Genomic DNA, 14,941 nt, shown 5'->3' with positions numbered 1-14,941 from the left:
CTTTCTAGATTTCTCCTCAGAGAAGGGCCTGGGGCAGCTGGATCCACTCTTAGTCTCAGACTTGGTCAACGGTTTATGTCTTAAAGGAATGAGATGCAGGGATTGTGGAAAAGGAAAAGGAAAGAGAGAAGAAGACAGAGAAAAAAACGAAGAGAGAAAGATTTCACTGGTCCTGGGTCCAGCGTTGGTTCAGTCAGCCAAGGGGTCCAATTCTGGTGGGCTTGCGCACCTGGGGCCTCAGTTTGTGTCCTTTTATCATCCTTGCCCCTTCTTTGGGAGGGCACTCAAACTTATTAGGCTAATGAGCAGTTTGTGAGCCTTTGGATTTGGGGGTCATTTGTAGAGTAACTTCTCCTTCCCTGCAAATGTGGCCATTGTTTGATCTTTGTATCAGAACAGCTTATCAGAACAGGGAGCTGCGCACCCTCCAGCACACCCTTCCCCTCCTGTTGCTGATGTCTGAGCTGATGGGCTTTTCACCTTGGTTCCTTGCTGTGCAGGGTTTGTCCAATGTTTGAGACATTAACTCTTTCAGTCTCTCACATCAAGTTAATGCTGTTATGTGAATTGACCTCACAATTTTTTCTCAGCTGAGAGAGAAAATGCACTTGGAATACTCGAGAACAATCCAGAAGGCTAACTAATTTCTTAATAAAAGGGTAGAAATTAACTGTAGGAGAACTGAATAATTATTAAATATCTTTTTTTCTTCCAGAAAAAAAATGAATCTTGAGAAGGTTGCAGTGAGGATCCAATGGGAAGTGAATGACATGACTGATACTACAATGTTAGTGAAATACTACAGTGTTAGTGAAATAGTCACAACCCACTGCATGTGTCATTTTCTCTCAGGTCTCTGAGCTGGTTTCTTCTCTGTCATATATCTGCATGAAGAGCTTAAGTCAGATCCTTGTTCTGATGCTTTTGGAACGGATGTGTCTCTGACCAAATTGCTGCAAAAAGATGAATCTTACAAATAGATAAAAACATAGATTTGGCTTCTTAAATTACAGCTTGCTGAAGTCTTCCACTGAAGCTTATTGAGTTTGTCCAAAACAATCTTTCACTTGCTTCCTAATGTGTTGTGGTTTTTTTCCTGTGAGCATAAAGGCAAAGATAGAGGAAACGGTAACTTAAATGCAGGTGCTCAATACCAAAGGCTTTGTCAATGCTACTGGGAGATCCTGGAACCATGTCAGTTGTCCAGGGCAGAATATGCAGAAGCTGTTTACGGCATGTTTTGTTGTTGTCCATTTTTATCTGTTAGTTTCCGGAAACTGAGACAATGCAGCAAGTAACTCTGTTACTTATTTCATGTTTAAAGGACTTGTCTGTGGATGTCTGATGGAGATTTCAAGTGAGTGTAGGTGCAATTTAAACCTCTTTAGAACATAAAGATTGCCAGGTGTTCCTCAAGTCCACTGTCCTGTCACCAAGAGTGGCAAGCCACACATACAGAAGCAGAACACACCTACGGTAATCATTCCCCTGTTACATCTTTCCATCCCAGCATCACAGTTTAAAGACTTCCTGAGCCAGAGGTCATAAGCCAACCTTTGTGTTGAATAGCTACAAAAGACTTTGAGGGGTCTCTGCAGTTTCCAGGCAGTGTAAAAAGAAAAAAGCATAAGTAAGGATCACATCAGCCATCTTTCAAGCAATATGGTACATGCAGAAACCTGCAGGGTGATGGTGAAAAATGCCTGGAGTGGTTCTTGTTCATTCCTACTTGTAATCTGCAGTGGACACACAACATAATTCTAAAGACAGCTGTTGCTATTCCCCAGGCTCTGGCAGGAGATGGTCTCACTTTCGGTTCATCATAAGCTGAAGGTGTATCACAGACTCCCCTACACAAATTTAAAACTCATTCCCTAAGGAATTCCAGAAATTCAAAAAGGGGTGGGGTGGGGTGTATGTAGGGGTACCTTTCTTCCCTGAGTAACATGTACAACCTTTTTATTCAGAATTAATTGTATTAATGCTGAAGGGGGACATTTTTTCAAGCTGCTGTAAATATGCAACATTTACTAGTTGCCAGTCAGAAACATATGTTGTTTAGAGATAATAAATGTAAAGAGTTTATAGGAATGACCCCAATTTATAGACAGTGAGCAGAGGCACATACATAGAAAGGAAAAGCAGCCTCAAAGGATGTTTTGTGTCCTTTGGAAAACCCTCAGCCCTAAGCACTCTATTTTCCCAATACAGTATGCAAATAAAATCACTACATCCAGGACATGAATCTCTGTACTCTCATAAATCACTCAGATAATGGTCTGTAGAATTAGGTGTTGTTACTTTCAGGCTCAGTGAATGTTTAATAATTTATACAAAGTGCAGCCTCTCTATACATGTAGAGACATACAGATATGTTCATATATGTAAATTGACATACAGAGAGATGAGCACATAGTAATATTCAGTAACCCATTACTAATGTCCAGGATGTGAGCTCAACATCCTACTTTTAATCAAGCAGTTCTGTAATTTAAACACTTTGTAGGTGGGTACAAGACTTCAGCAGAACAGCAGTTAGGGATGTCTTACCTGATCCTGCCAAAGATTACAAATTCCCTTGGAACAGCAACTCCTTTTACAGTCTGGATAGGAACTGATGGTCCTATCCAAGAGCTCTGATCCCTCACGTGAACATTACATCCAAAGAACCCAGCTGATTCAGGTTTGTTTGTTTTTAAATAAGTGTTGGGAAGTGGCTTGCTGAAAAAGGACATGGGCCTGTGGAAAAGTTGTGCAAGCAGAGTTCTGTGTGAAAGAATGTCAGTTTGAGCAACAAGTCTAGGCCTTGGCTGAAAATAGCTGGCTTTACTGATATTGGGAGAAAAACAACAGCTGGTCTCGCTGTTATCAGGAGAAAGACAGGGACGGTGTGACCTTGGCATAACTTCACAAGTAACTTTTGAAGAAGTTCTCATGAGAAAGTTACTGAACACGCGTAGCTGCCAACCACAAGTGGGTGTGTTTTAGTAATGAATAAACATTAGCAATGTACCAATCATATTAGGACTAGTAGGCATAATTATCGCAAACTGTATAAATAGGAGCTATCCGTGCAAATAAAGTTGAATCACTTCTATCACTCATATTGGGTCGACTTATGTGCATTCCTCCGCCACTCCAACAAATGGCGCCCGAACGGGGACCGAAGAAAGGGGAATTGGAGCGACGGACACTGAGAAGCACCGGTAGCAGTGACCGGGGGGCAAAAGATTAACCGAACGCTGATCGTCTTGGTTGGTGTGTTAACTCTCGTGCCTGGACCGTCCAAAAGGGGTTCGCCGTCAGTGAGGGCTACTGGAAAAAGGCTGCAAAGACTTTTTAACCGAGGTGCCTTAATCAAGGTAGCACCCAGGAGTATCGAGAAGCCGGCCGGCAATGGATCAAGAGGTAGCCCTAAAATTATTACAGTGCTTTTTAGAAAAGCGGGGGGTAAATTGCGTTAAGCAAGTTTCGGGATTAGTTGCTTTAGGTCGTGTTAAGGGATGCTTTAAGAATCCAGATTTATTATTTAAGGAGAGTGAATGGCGTAGATTAGGAGACATATTATGGGATATGGTAATTGACGATGATAAATCAGCTAAAAAACTAATGAAGCAAGGACAGAAACCTTTCAATTAGTGTGGGTACAGCTTTTGAGCTTAGTACCTGGAATGCTATTGGAACCTCCCTATGGGATGAAATCAGTGACGGGTCTAAAGAAGTTAAAGATCTTGCAACTTTATGGAAATTGATTAAGACAACTCTGTAAAAAATGAAAGCAGATCGTAAAGCGTCTGCGTCTGCTTTTGCTGCTCTCTCTCTCCAACTGCAAGCAAAAGGGAAAAACGGGGAGAAAAACATAATGCAGCGAGAGAGACTTTTTGGAGCTTGTTCGCCTGCTCTCGTGCCCTTAACTTCTGCTCCACTCCCTGGGACTGCCGATATTAATCAGCCATCCGACAGTTCCCAAGCCTCCCTAACCGTACGATTAAAGGAAACCCTACAGAATCAGGGAGTGAGTAAAAATCTGCCTACGAAAAACCAGCCCTCAGATACCACCGTTCAACATGAACAAATTATACCTAGCATACACCCTGATTCAAATAATGCAAACAAGGACTTGGCTACTCTAATAATAGAACAAAAAGAGACAATGTTAGAATTGTTAAAGGAAATGCAAAAAAGAGATGGGGAAACCAATGCACCCGTGATAGACGCGGAGCCGCCTGTAATAGCCGCTTATAATAGCCGCTGCAGAAGAAAGGCAGAGACATTGGAGGGGTGTAATAAAAGATGCCATTATAGAAGGGACTATGCTCCAAGCATTCCCAGTTATTGCATCAAATGGACAGAAAAAATGGGAGGTGTTTGACTGGAAGGTCATTGAGAAATTAAGGAATGCTGTGAGTCAGTACGGAATCAAATCTGCGTTAACTCACCAAATACTGCAATTCATTTTTTCTGCTGATACGCTGATACCTCAAGACATTAAACAGCTAGCACAGTTGATTTTGACACCCGCCCAAATGTTAGTGTTTTTCTGGCAGTGGGAGAAGCTCTGTGATGGGGAACAAGCAACATCACGACAACAAACAGATCCCCTATGGGGAGTAACCACGCAGATGCCGATGGGTACTGGACCCTTCGCATCAGGGAACGCTCAGTTACAATGTGTCACTGAGGTTCATCATCTATCACAGATCTTGGCGTATCAAGCTTTTCTTACCATACCAGACAATATGTACAGCCATGCTTTTACCCAGGTGAAACAGGAGTATAACGAAGCTTTTGCACAGTTTATTAATAGACTGCATAGGGCAATCTATGACCACCCTGACATGAACGAGGGCATGAAAGAAAATATGTTCAAAATATTCACTTCTGAAAATGCTACTGAAAAGACACGCAAAGCATTGTGTAATTTGCTGAAAAATGCAGACGTCATTGATATGATAGAATACACAGATCGATCAGTGGAGTCACAGAAAGTAGCCTACGCTGCCACAGCTCTCCAAGGAGCTACAAAGAAACACAAGGCCAGTAAGACACCCTTGGTCAAGCGTTTTAACTGTGGCAAACATGGACACATTAGGAGCAAATGTACAGTTACTGTTAACAGTAAGTGCTGCAACAAATGTAAGAAAGATAGCCATACCACCAAGAATACAGGAAGAAGGGAAACTTTACACCGACCGCGGAGACCCCTCGCGCGACGACACGAACGCAAGGGGCTTGAGCTGCCAGCCCTCAGGCAGCCTCGCAACCACCAGATCCACCACCGCAGGAAGCTCCAGAGTGGATGTGGAAACCGCAGTCAACATAAAGGGACCATTGGGGTTTGGACTTAGTGCATTTTTAATGGGGCAATCTTCAACAGCTCTAGAAGGAATACTGGTGCTCCCAGGGCTTATTGATGCAGATTATTGTGGGACTGTGAAAATTATGATTCATGTTTTAATCCCTCCTGTTTCTATTCCTAAAGGTACCAGAATAGCACAATTAGTTCCATTCAGGTCGTGTGTTCCGAACCCAGGTGAAGTACAACGTGGAGATGGTGGATTCGGCTCCACAGGGAAACCGCAGGTGTACTTTGCCATGGACACAACAAGAGGTAAACCAGAAAAGGTAGTGCAATTGGAAGGGCCCAATGGAGTTGTTGTCAAGAAACCGATGACAATCAATACAGGAGCTGATGTTATGATTATTTCACAATGCATTTGGCCTCCATCATGGCCATCGATGAATCCAAACTTTGGTATTGCAGGGATAGGGGGCACACAAGCCACCTTAGTAAGTCAGCTACCGATTACATTTGTGTTCCCCAATGGTGAACACATTATGACGTGTCCGTATGTCATGACTACCCCAACTGAATTGTTTGGCCTTGTAGGCCATGATTTATTGAGCCAAATGAAGGCAATGTTAGTGACGCATCCTTTTTAGGAGCAGTCACTGAGGGGTAGCCGATTCTGAAAATTAACTGGAAAACAGATGAACCTGTTTGGATTGATCAGTAGCTGCTAAATTCTGAAAGGCTGCTAAAAATACAAGGGTTAGTTGAGGACCAGTTGAGAGCGGGACAAGTTGTTCCTTCTACTAGTCCATGGAATACATCAATATTTACCATTCCCAAGAAAAGTGGGAAGTGGAGACTGTTACATGATCTCAGAGCTGTGAATGTGGTGATGCACAGTATGGGAGCCCTGCAGCCAGGTTTGCCATCTCCAGTTATGCTTCCAGAAGAATGGGATTTGTTAATTATAAATCTAAAAGATTGCACCCAGATGGCGCTGAACGGTTCGCCTTTTCGGTACCATCGATTAACAAGGCAGAACCCTATAAGAGATACCATTGGGTCGTGTTACCGCAATGAATGCGCAATTCCCCCACGACGTGTCAGGTGTATGTGGCCTGGGCATCAGAGCCTGTAAGAAAGCAGTTTCCTCAGTAACTTGCCACAGGATGAGATTTTAACTCAATTGCAGGACATCTTAAGCCATCGTGGAGTAATAATCACTCCTGAAAAGGTGCAAAAAGCAGCACCTTGGAAGTATTTGGGGTGGCACATAGATGCTAGCAATGCTAAACCTCAGAAGGTTCACAAAACATGAGAAATTTCAATGTTACATGATGTCCAGAAGCTTGTGGGAGATATCCAGTGGGTATGGAATCTTTGCGGTATCACTAATGGCGATATGACCCCTCTGGTAGAACTCTTGGGTATGAGAACACTGTGCAGATGAGAAACGGAAAATGACAGAGCTGACCAATTGGTTGCAGCGCCACGGGAGCCTCCTCCAGGGAATCGTTTTCAACAAAGCACGGCAATCACATGCGTTCTTGCACCAACCCGCTAGGATGTTAACAAAGCAATTTGACTTACCACTTACTGATGCCCAAGGTATCGTTAAAGCATGCCCTGATTGTCAAAAGGAAGGGCTGGGCTTGGGCCGTGGGGTTAACCGATGAGGTCTTTTGCCATTGCAGTTGTGGCAAATGGATGTCACCCATGTCACGTGGTTTGGTGCAAAGCGTTCTGTGCACGTGTGTATTGATACCTATCCTGCTGCCATGTGGGCCACGGCACGAACTGGAGAAAAGGCCTTACATATTGAATGACATCTTCACGCTTCTTTTGCAGTACTGGGTGTGCCTAAAGAAATTAAGACGGACAACGGCCCAGCCTACGGTTCTACACGATTTGCTCGATTTTGTAATTTGTGGGGAATTCATCATGGTACCGGTATTCCACATCTTCCCACAGGACAGGCTATTATCGAATGGGCCAACCAAACCCTAAAAGAACATGCTGCAAAAACAAAAAGGGGGATCCCAGGGCTTACTCCCAGAGGAACGATTGGCCAAAGCCTTATTTGTGCTAAATTATCTTAGACTGACAGGTGATCACAAAGACCCACCAATGGTAGTGCATCATGTTCTTTTACAGGCAGAAAGGACGCAACAAAGTACAGGAATCATGGTAATGTATAAGGACCCAGAATCCAGGAAATGGTGCGGATCAGCAGAAGTAAAACTTACTGGGAGATCCCAGCTAAGTGGGTCAAGCCATGGCTTCGCACTGATGCTGGACCCGGAATTGTCCCAATGGCGACTGGCACGGCACCGGCGGGTGCTGAAGCCACTGATCCGACAGATTCTAACTAATAGAGTATTACTAGCGGACACTGAGTCCTTCAGAGAGGTTTTTAGAACAGCGTGCCTTATTGTATATAGAACTTGTTTTAGGTAAAAAGTGTGTTAAGCATAATTTGATTAAACATAGCGTGATTACGGGAAGACAGTGTAGGGTAAATGTAAAAGTTAGTTAAAGCCAAAATTAGGGGTAAGGTCTATTTCCATTAATAACCTGGGAACGAGTTTGATTGTGTTTCCACAGATACAGGCCCACGATGGACTCCTGTTCGATTTGCACGACCATCATCATCTGGAGCATCATAGATGATGTGACAACATGAATACTACCTCAGCCGAAAACTAACGTATAGGTCACCTTGGCTAACATAACAGGTCAAGATTCTTTGTGCATCGCAACTGTATCGTAAAGCCCACAAACCAATAGACAAGATGGCTATGACTCGTGCAGCGTGCCTGGCCAGCGAGCGCATGCGTCATAGATTGCAACCAAGGCGGACTTTTGGCACCCGCTGGCCACGTGTGCTAAAACCCGTTCCTCTGCAAATGTATAAATACTGGGATTTTCCGAAGACCATCGGGCTGGTGTACGGTGAGGCCGTCGTTGCCTCTGTGGGGACGCCCACAGAAAGCTGGCACCTACCGATTGCTGGGCTGAGTTCGTGGAGCAAGATGGCACAAGAATGTATGGATGGTTCATTTTCCTCATAGTCCTCATGGTCTGGGTCATTAGGGGTAACAGGTTGGCTCAAAGAATTATGGGCATTATTGTAGTTACTGTGATTGTAGCTATTGTAATAGTTTTACCTTGTTCAGCTTATTAAGGAAAATGGCATCCCAAGTTATTAAGCAAGCCTGGATTGCTCAAAAACAAAAAGAGGGAGAAAGATTTCAACGGAGACCTACAGTGGATTCGGCCTTGTTTTGGTATTACAAATACAGACTTACAGCCGCTGCTGGATTTATTGAGGGGCAGCGATAGCTTAACTTCTACAAGACAACTAAGTGCACCGGGACGGCAAGCCTTGACAGCAATTGGACAAAAAATCACATCCTCCATGTCTGGCAGATACGTTCCTGATTTACCCATAAATTTGAAACCTTATGCTGAGATTGATATGGAACACACTGACTGTAGTAAGCAGCATGACAGTGACACCGGTGATTGATCCACATCGGTTAACGCCATGGGACAGTAAGAATATTTGGGTGTCACTAGCTAAAGCTATTAATCAAACCTCTTTTTGTGTGCTTATGTATTTGATTAGGTATAATGTTGTTTTTACTGTGTTTAATTAATTGTGTTCACAGATCTTTGCAAAGGGCAATACAGCAGGTGTTAAAATTTTACCTCAATCTATTCACAAACAGATAAATTGGCTGAAGAAACATACACAAAGATCCAGCAAGAAACTAGTTGGTTTGATGGGGTGTTAGAGTCAATATTTGGTGGGATAACACCACGGCTAATGTCATTGATTAAGGAAGCCTTACGATGGCTGGGTATATTGATATTAATCTGTGTAATAGTTAGAATTGCGTATGGGTACATGATAAAAGGAGTCTCAAAGCTGACACACCAAGCTCTACTCGCACAAAAAGAAAAAGGGGGAATTGCTGGGAAGTGGCTTGCTGAAAAAGGACATGGGCCTGTGGAAAAGTTGTGCGAGCAGAGTTCTGTGTGAAAGAATGTCAGTTTGAGCAACAAGACTAGGCCTTGGCTGAAAATAGCTGGCTTTACTGATATTGGGAGAAAAACAACAGCTGGTCTCGCTGTTATCAGGAGAAAGACAGGGACGGTGTGACCTTGGCATAACTTCACAAGTAACTTTTGAAGAAGTTCTCATGAGAAAGTTACTGAACACGTGTAGCTGCCAACCACAAGTGGGTGTGTTTTAGTAATGAATAAACATTAGCAATGTACCAATCATATTAGGACTAGTAGGCATAATTATCGCAAACTGTATAAATAGGAGCTATCCGTGCAAATAAAGTTGAATCACTTCTATCACTCATATTGGGTCGACTTATGTGCATTCCTCCGCCGCTCCAACAAATAAGCACTCTGTTCACAAGTGCCTGTGCAACACTTACATATGTCCAAACTCCATATGTTAGTTTGTCTAAAAAGCTCCTAAACAGATCATCCTCTGCCACAGGTAGTATATCTCACCAAACACTGCTATTATGTACTATTACCATTTATGAACACTCCTTTTCTAATCCAGTTTGGAGCTTTGATTTTGACTTGCTTTTGTTGGGGGGAGGGGAGTGGAAGATGGTGAACAAGTGACAGAACAGGAAGAATGTAGAAGTTAAGAAAATTTTGTTCTGTTCTTGCAGTTATGTTTCTTCATCTACTTATTACTTTTTGCATATGCATGTGTGTGTGAAATGTAGGTTTCATTGCTTATATAAGTTTCTGGTTAATATACTTTAAAAGCTTCATGAAGAACATCATAATTTGAATTATTTATCATTATAGACGCTTTTAAGGCACTTATCAAGATGCACTTTTTATAGTTTGTATTAGGTCATTAATAGCTAAAAAAAGAGAGAGAAAAAATCCACCATCCTGCTCTGTAGTACCCTATAGCTGAAAGGCAAAGGAGATGTTTTTGGCCAGTCAGCTAAAAAAGCAGAAGCTTGTTGCTTCATATCAGCACACACATAGAAGTACCACTACAGTCCTTGAGCACACCCAGATATGTTCCAACGTACTTCTGATACAAGCTATTTGCACAGACAGGCCTCTTTTCCAGAATGCACTCCTTCCAGATCCCAGAACCCTTATCCTGGTCCTACAGATCTTAGCATTTTATATGAGTAGAGGCCACATAATCAGGATAACTGAATCCCATTCCTTGGCCATCATATTGATAGGAATGGTAGAGCTCCCAGTAGTTGTGCGTCTGTTCTTGTGAGACCTATTGCCCAGCTCCTGTGAGTGGAACATGGGGGTGTTATGGGTGGAATATGGAACAGGCTTCCTGCACGATGTTATCTTCTGGTATTGGATCAAGAGTTATTTTAGCTATATTTCACTGAGACCTTGGCTAAGTTGAATTATTTTGCGTCTGCTTCAGGCTAAGAGGATGCATAGGAGGCAATTACTGCAGACTAGTTGATGCACAATAACTTGTTAGCTATAAACTTTGTTCATACATCTAAACCATTAGATAACTAATAGGGAGCAAGATAACCTGAGGTAATTCTCAACTGCCATCGGCTAAAAATAAAAACACAAGTGTCTTCCACAACTCAACTGCTGTATTCTTGCATGTTACCCTAGAACAACACATCCATGTGTCTAAACCAGAAGCAAGATTTTCTTAACCATTAGAGAAATCTGTCTTTTAAGGGTCAGCAAAACAGGGTTCAAATCCCACATCTTCTTGTGCAAAGTGTGTGTGTTCCCTTGTCCAATCTGATTCCGAATTTTGGCAACAGACTTTCAGAGCCACTGCTGAGCAAACTCTATGTTTTTCAGAGCATCAGGAGTCAGATTGTTCAATATAGCACTTTCCCTGTATCTCTCTCATCCTATATACAGTATTTATTATTCACATCATGAAGCTTCCCCTGCAACATGCTGGACTTGCTGCTGCTTCTGGTGCTGTATTTCACTCATGCTTTTTTTTTTTTTTTTTTTAAACTTATTTTAAAAAAAACCCAAACTTTCACTAGTTTGATCTTGTAGGTAACCTTGTCAATCCTGCTCACTATTCAGGAAAGAATACAGTATTTCCCATTATTAAACCACAGCAGAGCATTACTCCAGCTAGACTGAATGAGACTAAAAAAAAATATAAAAAAAATCACACTTCTTGTATTGTTTCAGAAAATAAACATACCAGAATAGCCATACTGAACCAGAACCTATCAGTGGCCAATAGTACAAACTTGGGGAAAATTATAAGATCAGGGTAAGTCTACAGTGACACTTCCTTATTATAACATCCAAGATTTTAGCAATCACTAGTTTACAGATGTCCTGAGCCAGAGATTGTACCTGTGTCTTCACACTTCATAGCCCTCAGTGGACTTGTCTTCCATGAATATGTCTATGTTTTTCTGAACCCATTCATAATTTTGGGCCCTTTATCAATCTGAAGTAGCAAACTTTTCCAGTTTCATTGTATGAAAGGTAATATTTTTGTTTCTTAATTTAAAAACATCCACCTGATTCTTTTACTTGTACACTACTTCCTCTACACTATTTGAGAATGTACAGAACCCTACCAAATTCCTCTGACCATCCCTTCTGGCAGTTGAAAAACGTATTGTGTTTAACATTTCATCACACAGAAGCCTCTATTCCAGCATGTTTTTTACTACAACTCAGCTGAGTTTTCCTTAGACTACACCCAGACTTGATACAGCACATTTGCCTCACTACTGTCAGGGTTGGAGGTCAAATTTAATTCTCCCAGCATTCAAGAAAGTTGACATGTGGATGGAAGACAAATGTCTTAGACCTCATAATTTGCTGAGAAATCCTCAAAGAAGAAAAACACAAATACGTTTATAACATTCTGGCTAAGTGTGCCATGTTCCACTGCAGCAACTGGTTCTCATCAAAAAAGAAAGAAACTTCTGCCAGCAGTTCTAGATTTTATTCCTTGGGATAAAGTAGTGAAGTCCTTTTTATAATGTAGAAATCCCTTGTTAAAAAGCATGCTTAAAATTAACATGGAATTCTTTCTTGAAATTGCAGATAGAGATTACATGCTAGCATAAACTAAAGGGACTAAAAGAAAAAACTCCCTTGCACTCATTACTCTTCTACCATGTTGTAGAACCACAGCTGAAGTACCTATGATGTAAATAAATTTAAGTTACTTGGAAGACAAGAATTACAATGAGGTAAGGCATTGGCATACCTCTCTAGGTCTGGGCCAGAGCAGGAACAGCTGCAGTACATATTCTTGTGCAAGTATATCTGATGAAGAAGCAGAAATACTGAATTCTCTGATTTATCAATATCTTCGTTCACCTTCAGACATCAAACCAGGACAGCACATTCCAGGAGTAACTCAACTGTTGTCAAAAGCAGATAGAAAGTACATATCTAGCTAGCCCCTCCTGATAGCTCTGTTAGGTAATTTAAGTAGTTAATATCCTTATGTGTTAGCACTGATGAAGAAACTATTTCAGGAGCATCCTATATGATTACAGCATGTAATCCTTGTAAATGGATATTCTCTCCAAACACCACACAGAAGTATTTGAAAACATTTGTGTTCCTGTATTCCTGGAAATTGCTTCCATCTATTGAAATCTATCACTTTTCTGTATTCAGCTGTAGTAAATTGATAAGGTAAGCCAAAGTGTATAAAGTACCATATTTGGTCAGCAGTGTTAAATTAAGTATATTAGGAAAAGAAAAAAATTCTAACATTGCATCAATCCATGACGAAATTGTCAATAGTAATATAAAAAAAGGCTAGTGTGCAATAAACACTATATTCTGTTTGGGAAAACAGAATATGTATTTAAGTCATATGAGGCTTTGACGTGAGGTCTGTAGATGTATTTTTTCCGAGATTCAAATTGTGCAAAATTAACAGACTGAAGACAGAATATGAGTACTTCAAAACTTGGAAACTTAGCATAATGCAGCAATCCAACAGAGAAAAGGCAAACTTTAGGCTCAAGAGCATTGCCAGATAAAGTTCTGTCAGGTAGGAAGAGAAGGAGGAAAACTGACACCAACCAAAGTGTGATTTCTTTCTTTTTAATTTAAAATTAGTACAGAATATCTCTCTATTCTAGGCAGCTTGGGCATTTATCCTTCTGCCTATCAAATCGTGTAAATTTTTTTGCAATTGGCATCCAATGCGCTAAACCTTGGTGCTGAGTCTTCAGACAAAATTAAAAGCCAGGGAAATGTCATTCCCTCAGAGATTCTTAAGATCTAAAAATTTGCATTTCCTCACTGAAAGTAATGTTTCAGTAGAATCAGACAAGCTGTTAAAGAGTGGTACCTTTAACACCTGTGATGCCTGTGTTGAGTGTCTAGGTGCAACAGCACCACTGGAGGAAACTTAAGAAGTAATTTAAGTATGCATTAAGAGGAAAAAACAGATGTAACTGCTCACCAAATACAAGGTAACTATCTCTGAAGAAGCCTCACTGTGAGGTCATGAAGGCAGTCCAAGTCTGCAAAGTTTATATCCATAAAAGCCAAGTCAGGCAAAGGAAGGGATATACATTTACTGCTTCTAGTTACAAGCTGTCAGCTCTCACATTGCAGAAAAGAGCAAACTACTGTACGGACATGCAACTGAAAGGTTGTATGCTGGGTTTTGGCTAAAGTTTAATCCATAGAGGAGTTAATAGTCTGATCCATTTTGTAATAAAGCCTAGTTAGTAATTTGTGAGTCATTACCAAATTATTCAAACATAAAATAGAGGAAGCTTGTGGAGATAGGAAACATGAGGAACAGTCAGAAAAGAAGCCAAAGAAGTCCTTCTTTACCATCAGTACTTCAAAAGCATCATCTTTGTCATGAGACTTTAACAAATAGAGTTATCCCAAACTACAGACAATGTAGCCAGTGGAGGAATAGTGTAAATAGAGAAAACAAAACAGAGCACGTTTGTGCATTGGTCATAACCAGGAAAATGGCTGCAAGAAAGGAAAAACTATGCGTAGGGAGAAAAGGTGTAAGAACTGAGAGGTGGGACGGGCCTGACAATGATACTGCACATCATTGCTTTAGCAGGATATCCATCTGTCCCTCCTTTCTGATGACAGTCCCAACATCTGAGTCATGGATGAATCCTGCCCCCACCATCAATGATATTTCTAAAATTTTCTTGCACCATTAAAATATAATATATCTCAAGCAGGAGTTACAGAATTGATGGAGAATTTAACTACTGAACAATATGGCTTGTGCTGTGCAAAAAGTCAAGTCAGATGGACCTAGGAATAATCCCTTCTAACTTTAATACCCTCAAGTTTGTATAGATCAGCTTCTCCAACAGCCTTATCTTAAAATAGGAAAGTAAAGTTGTTTTTATGTTAGATGATGGCTGATATCCAGGCCCAGTCTCCTGATGTACTGATTCCACAGGACTCCAAGTTGTGCAGTCTCACAGGATTGGGGAAAACTATCAGTTTGTTGTATGGACCACTGAATCTTAAAAGAACTTATATGCAGTGCACCTGCAGGTTCAGATTTTACACTTGACACGCTGAATGCTTAGTTTTCTCGTCTTAGATTGTCTTTACACTTCACTGGGAGGGGGGCGGAGGGACTGGAGGGTTTTCACCTGCTAA

The 14,941-nt window shown here is 41.3% G+C and overlaps 1 protein-coding gene and 1 long non-coding RNA gene across 2 annotated transcripts in view; both read left to right on the top strand.

Moving 5' to 3' along the window:
- Positions 1 to 3,104: 3,104 nt before the first annotated feature.
- Positions 3,105 to 14,941, top strand: part of LOC126052714 (uncharacterized) — a 113,166-nt gene continuing 101,329 nt past the window's right edge. Inside the window, exon 1 of the long non-coding RNA XR_007510128.1 lies at positions 3,105 to 3,408. This is a non-coding gene — a long non-coding RNA (uncharacterized LOC126052714). The remainder of the gene's footprint in view (positions 3,409 to 14,941) is intronic.
- Positions 4,998 to 9,609, top strand: LOC126052708 (deoxyuridine 5'-triphosphate nucleotidohydrolase-like). Its single transcript, XM_049833763.1, has 2 exons — positions 4,998 to 5,625; positions 7,898 to 9,609. The coding sequence occupies exons 1-2, from the start codon at positions 5,080 to 5,082 to the stop codon at positions 7,961 to 7,963; spliced, it is 612 nt and encodes a 203-aa protein (XP_049689720.1). The 5' UTR covers positions 4,998 to 5,079; the 3' UTR covers positions 7,964 to 9,609.

This window comes from Accipiter gentilis, chromosome 30, assembly GCF_929443795.1.
Source record: "Accipiter gentilis chromosome 30, bAccGen1.1, whole genome shotgun sequence".
NCBI classification, from domain to species: Eukaryota; Metazoa; Chordata; class Aves; order Accipitriformes; family Accipitridae; genus Astur; species Astur gentilis.
The sequence above is the reverse complement of the archived record's forward strand: the minus strand, read 5'-3'. Positions and strand labels throughout refer to the sequence as shown.

What these genes read in the sequence shown, in the direction of transcription:
- LOC126052708 (XM_049833763.1), top strand. Translation starts at nt 5,080, where the DNA reads ATGGACACATTAGGAGCAAATGTACAGTTACTGTTAACAGTAAGTGCT. An exon ending in CAAGAGGTAAACCAGAAAAG is followed by an intron (nt 5,626 to 7,897) that starts GTAGTGCAATTG and finishes GTGTTTCCACAG; the next exon opens with ATACAGGCCCACGATGGACT.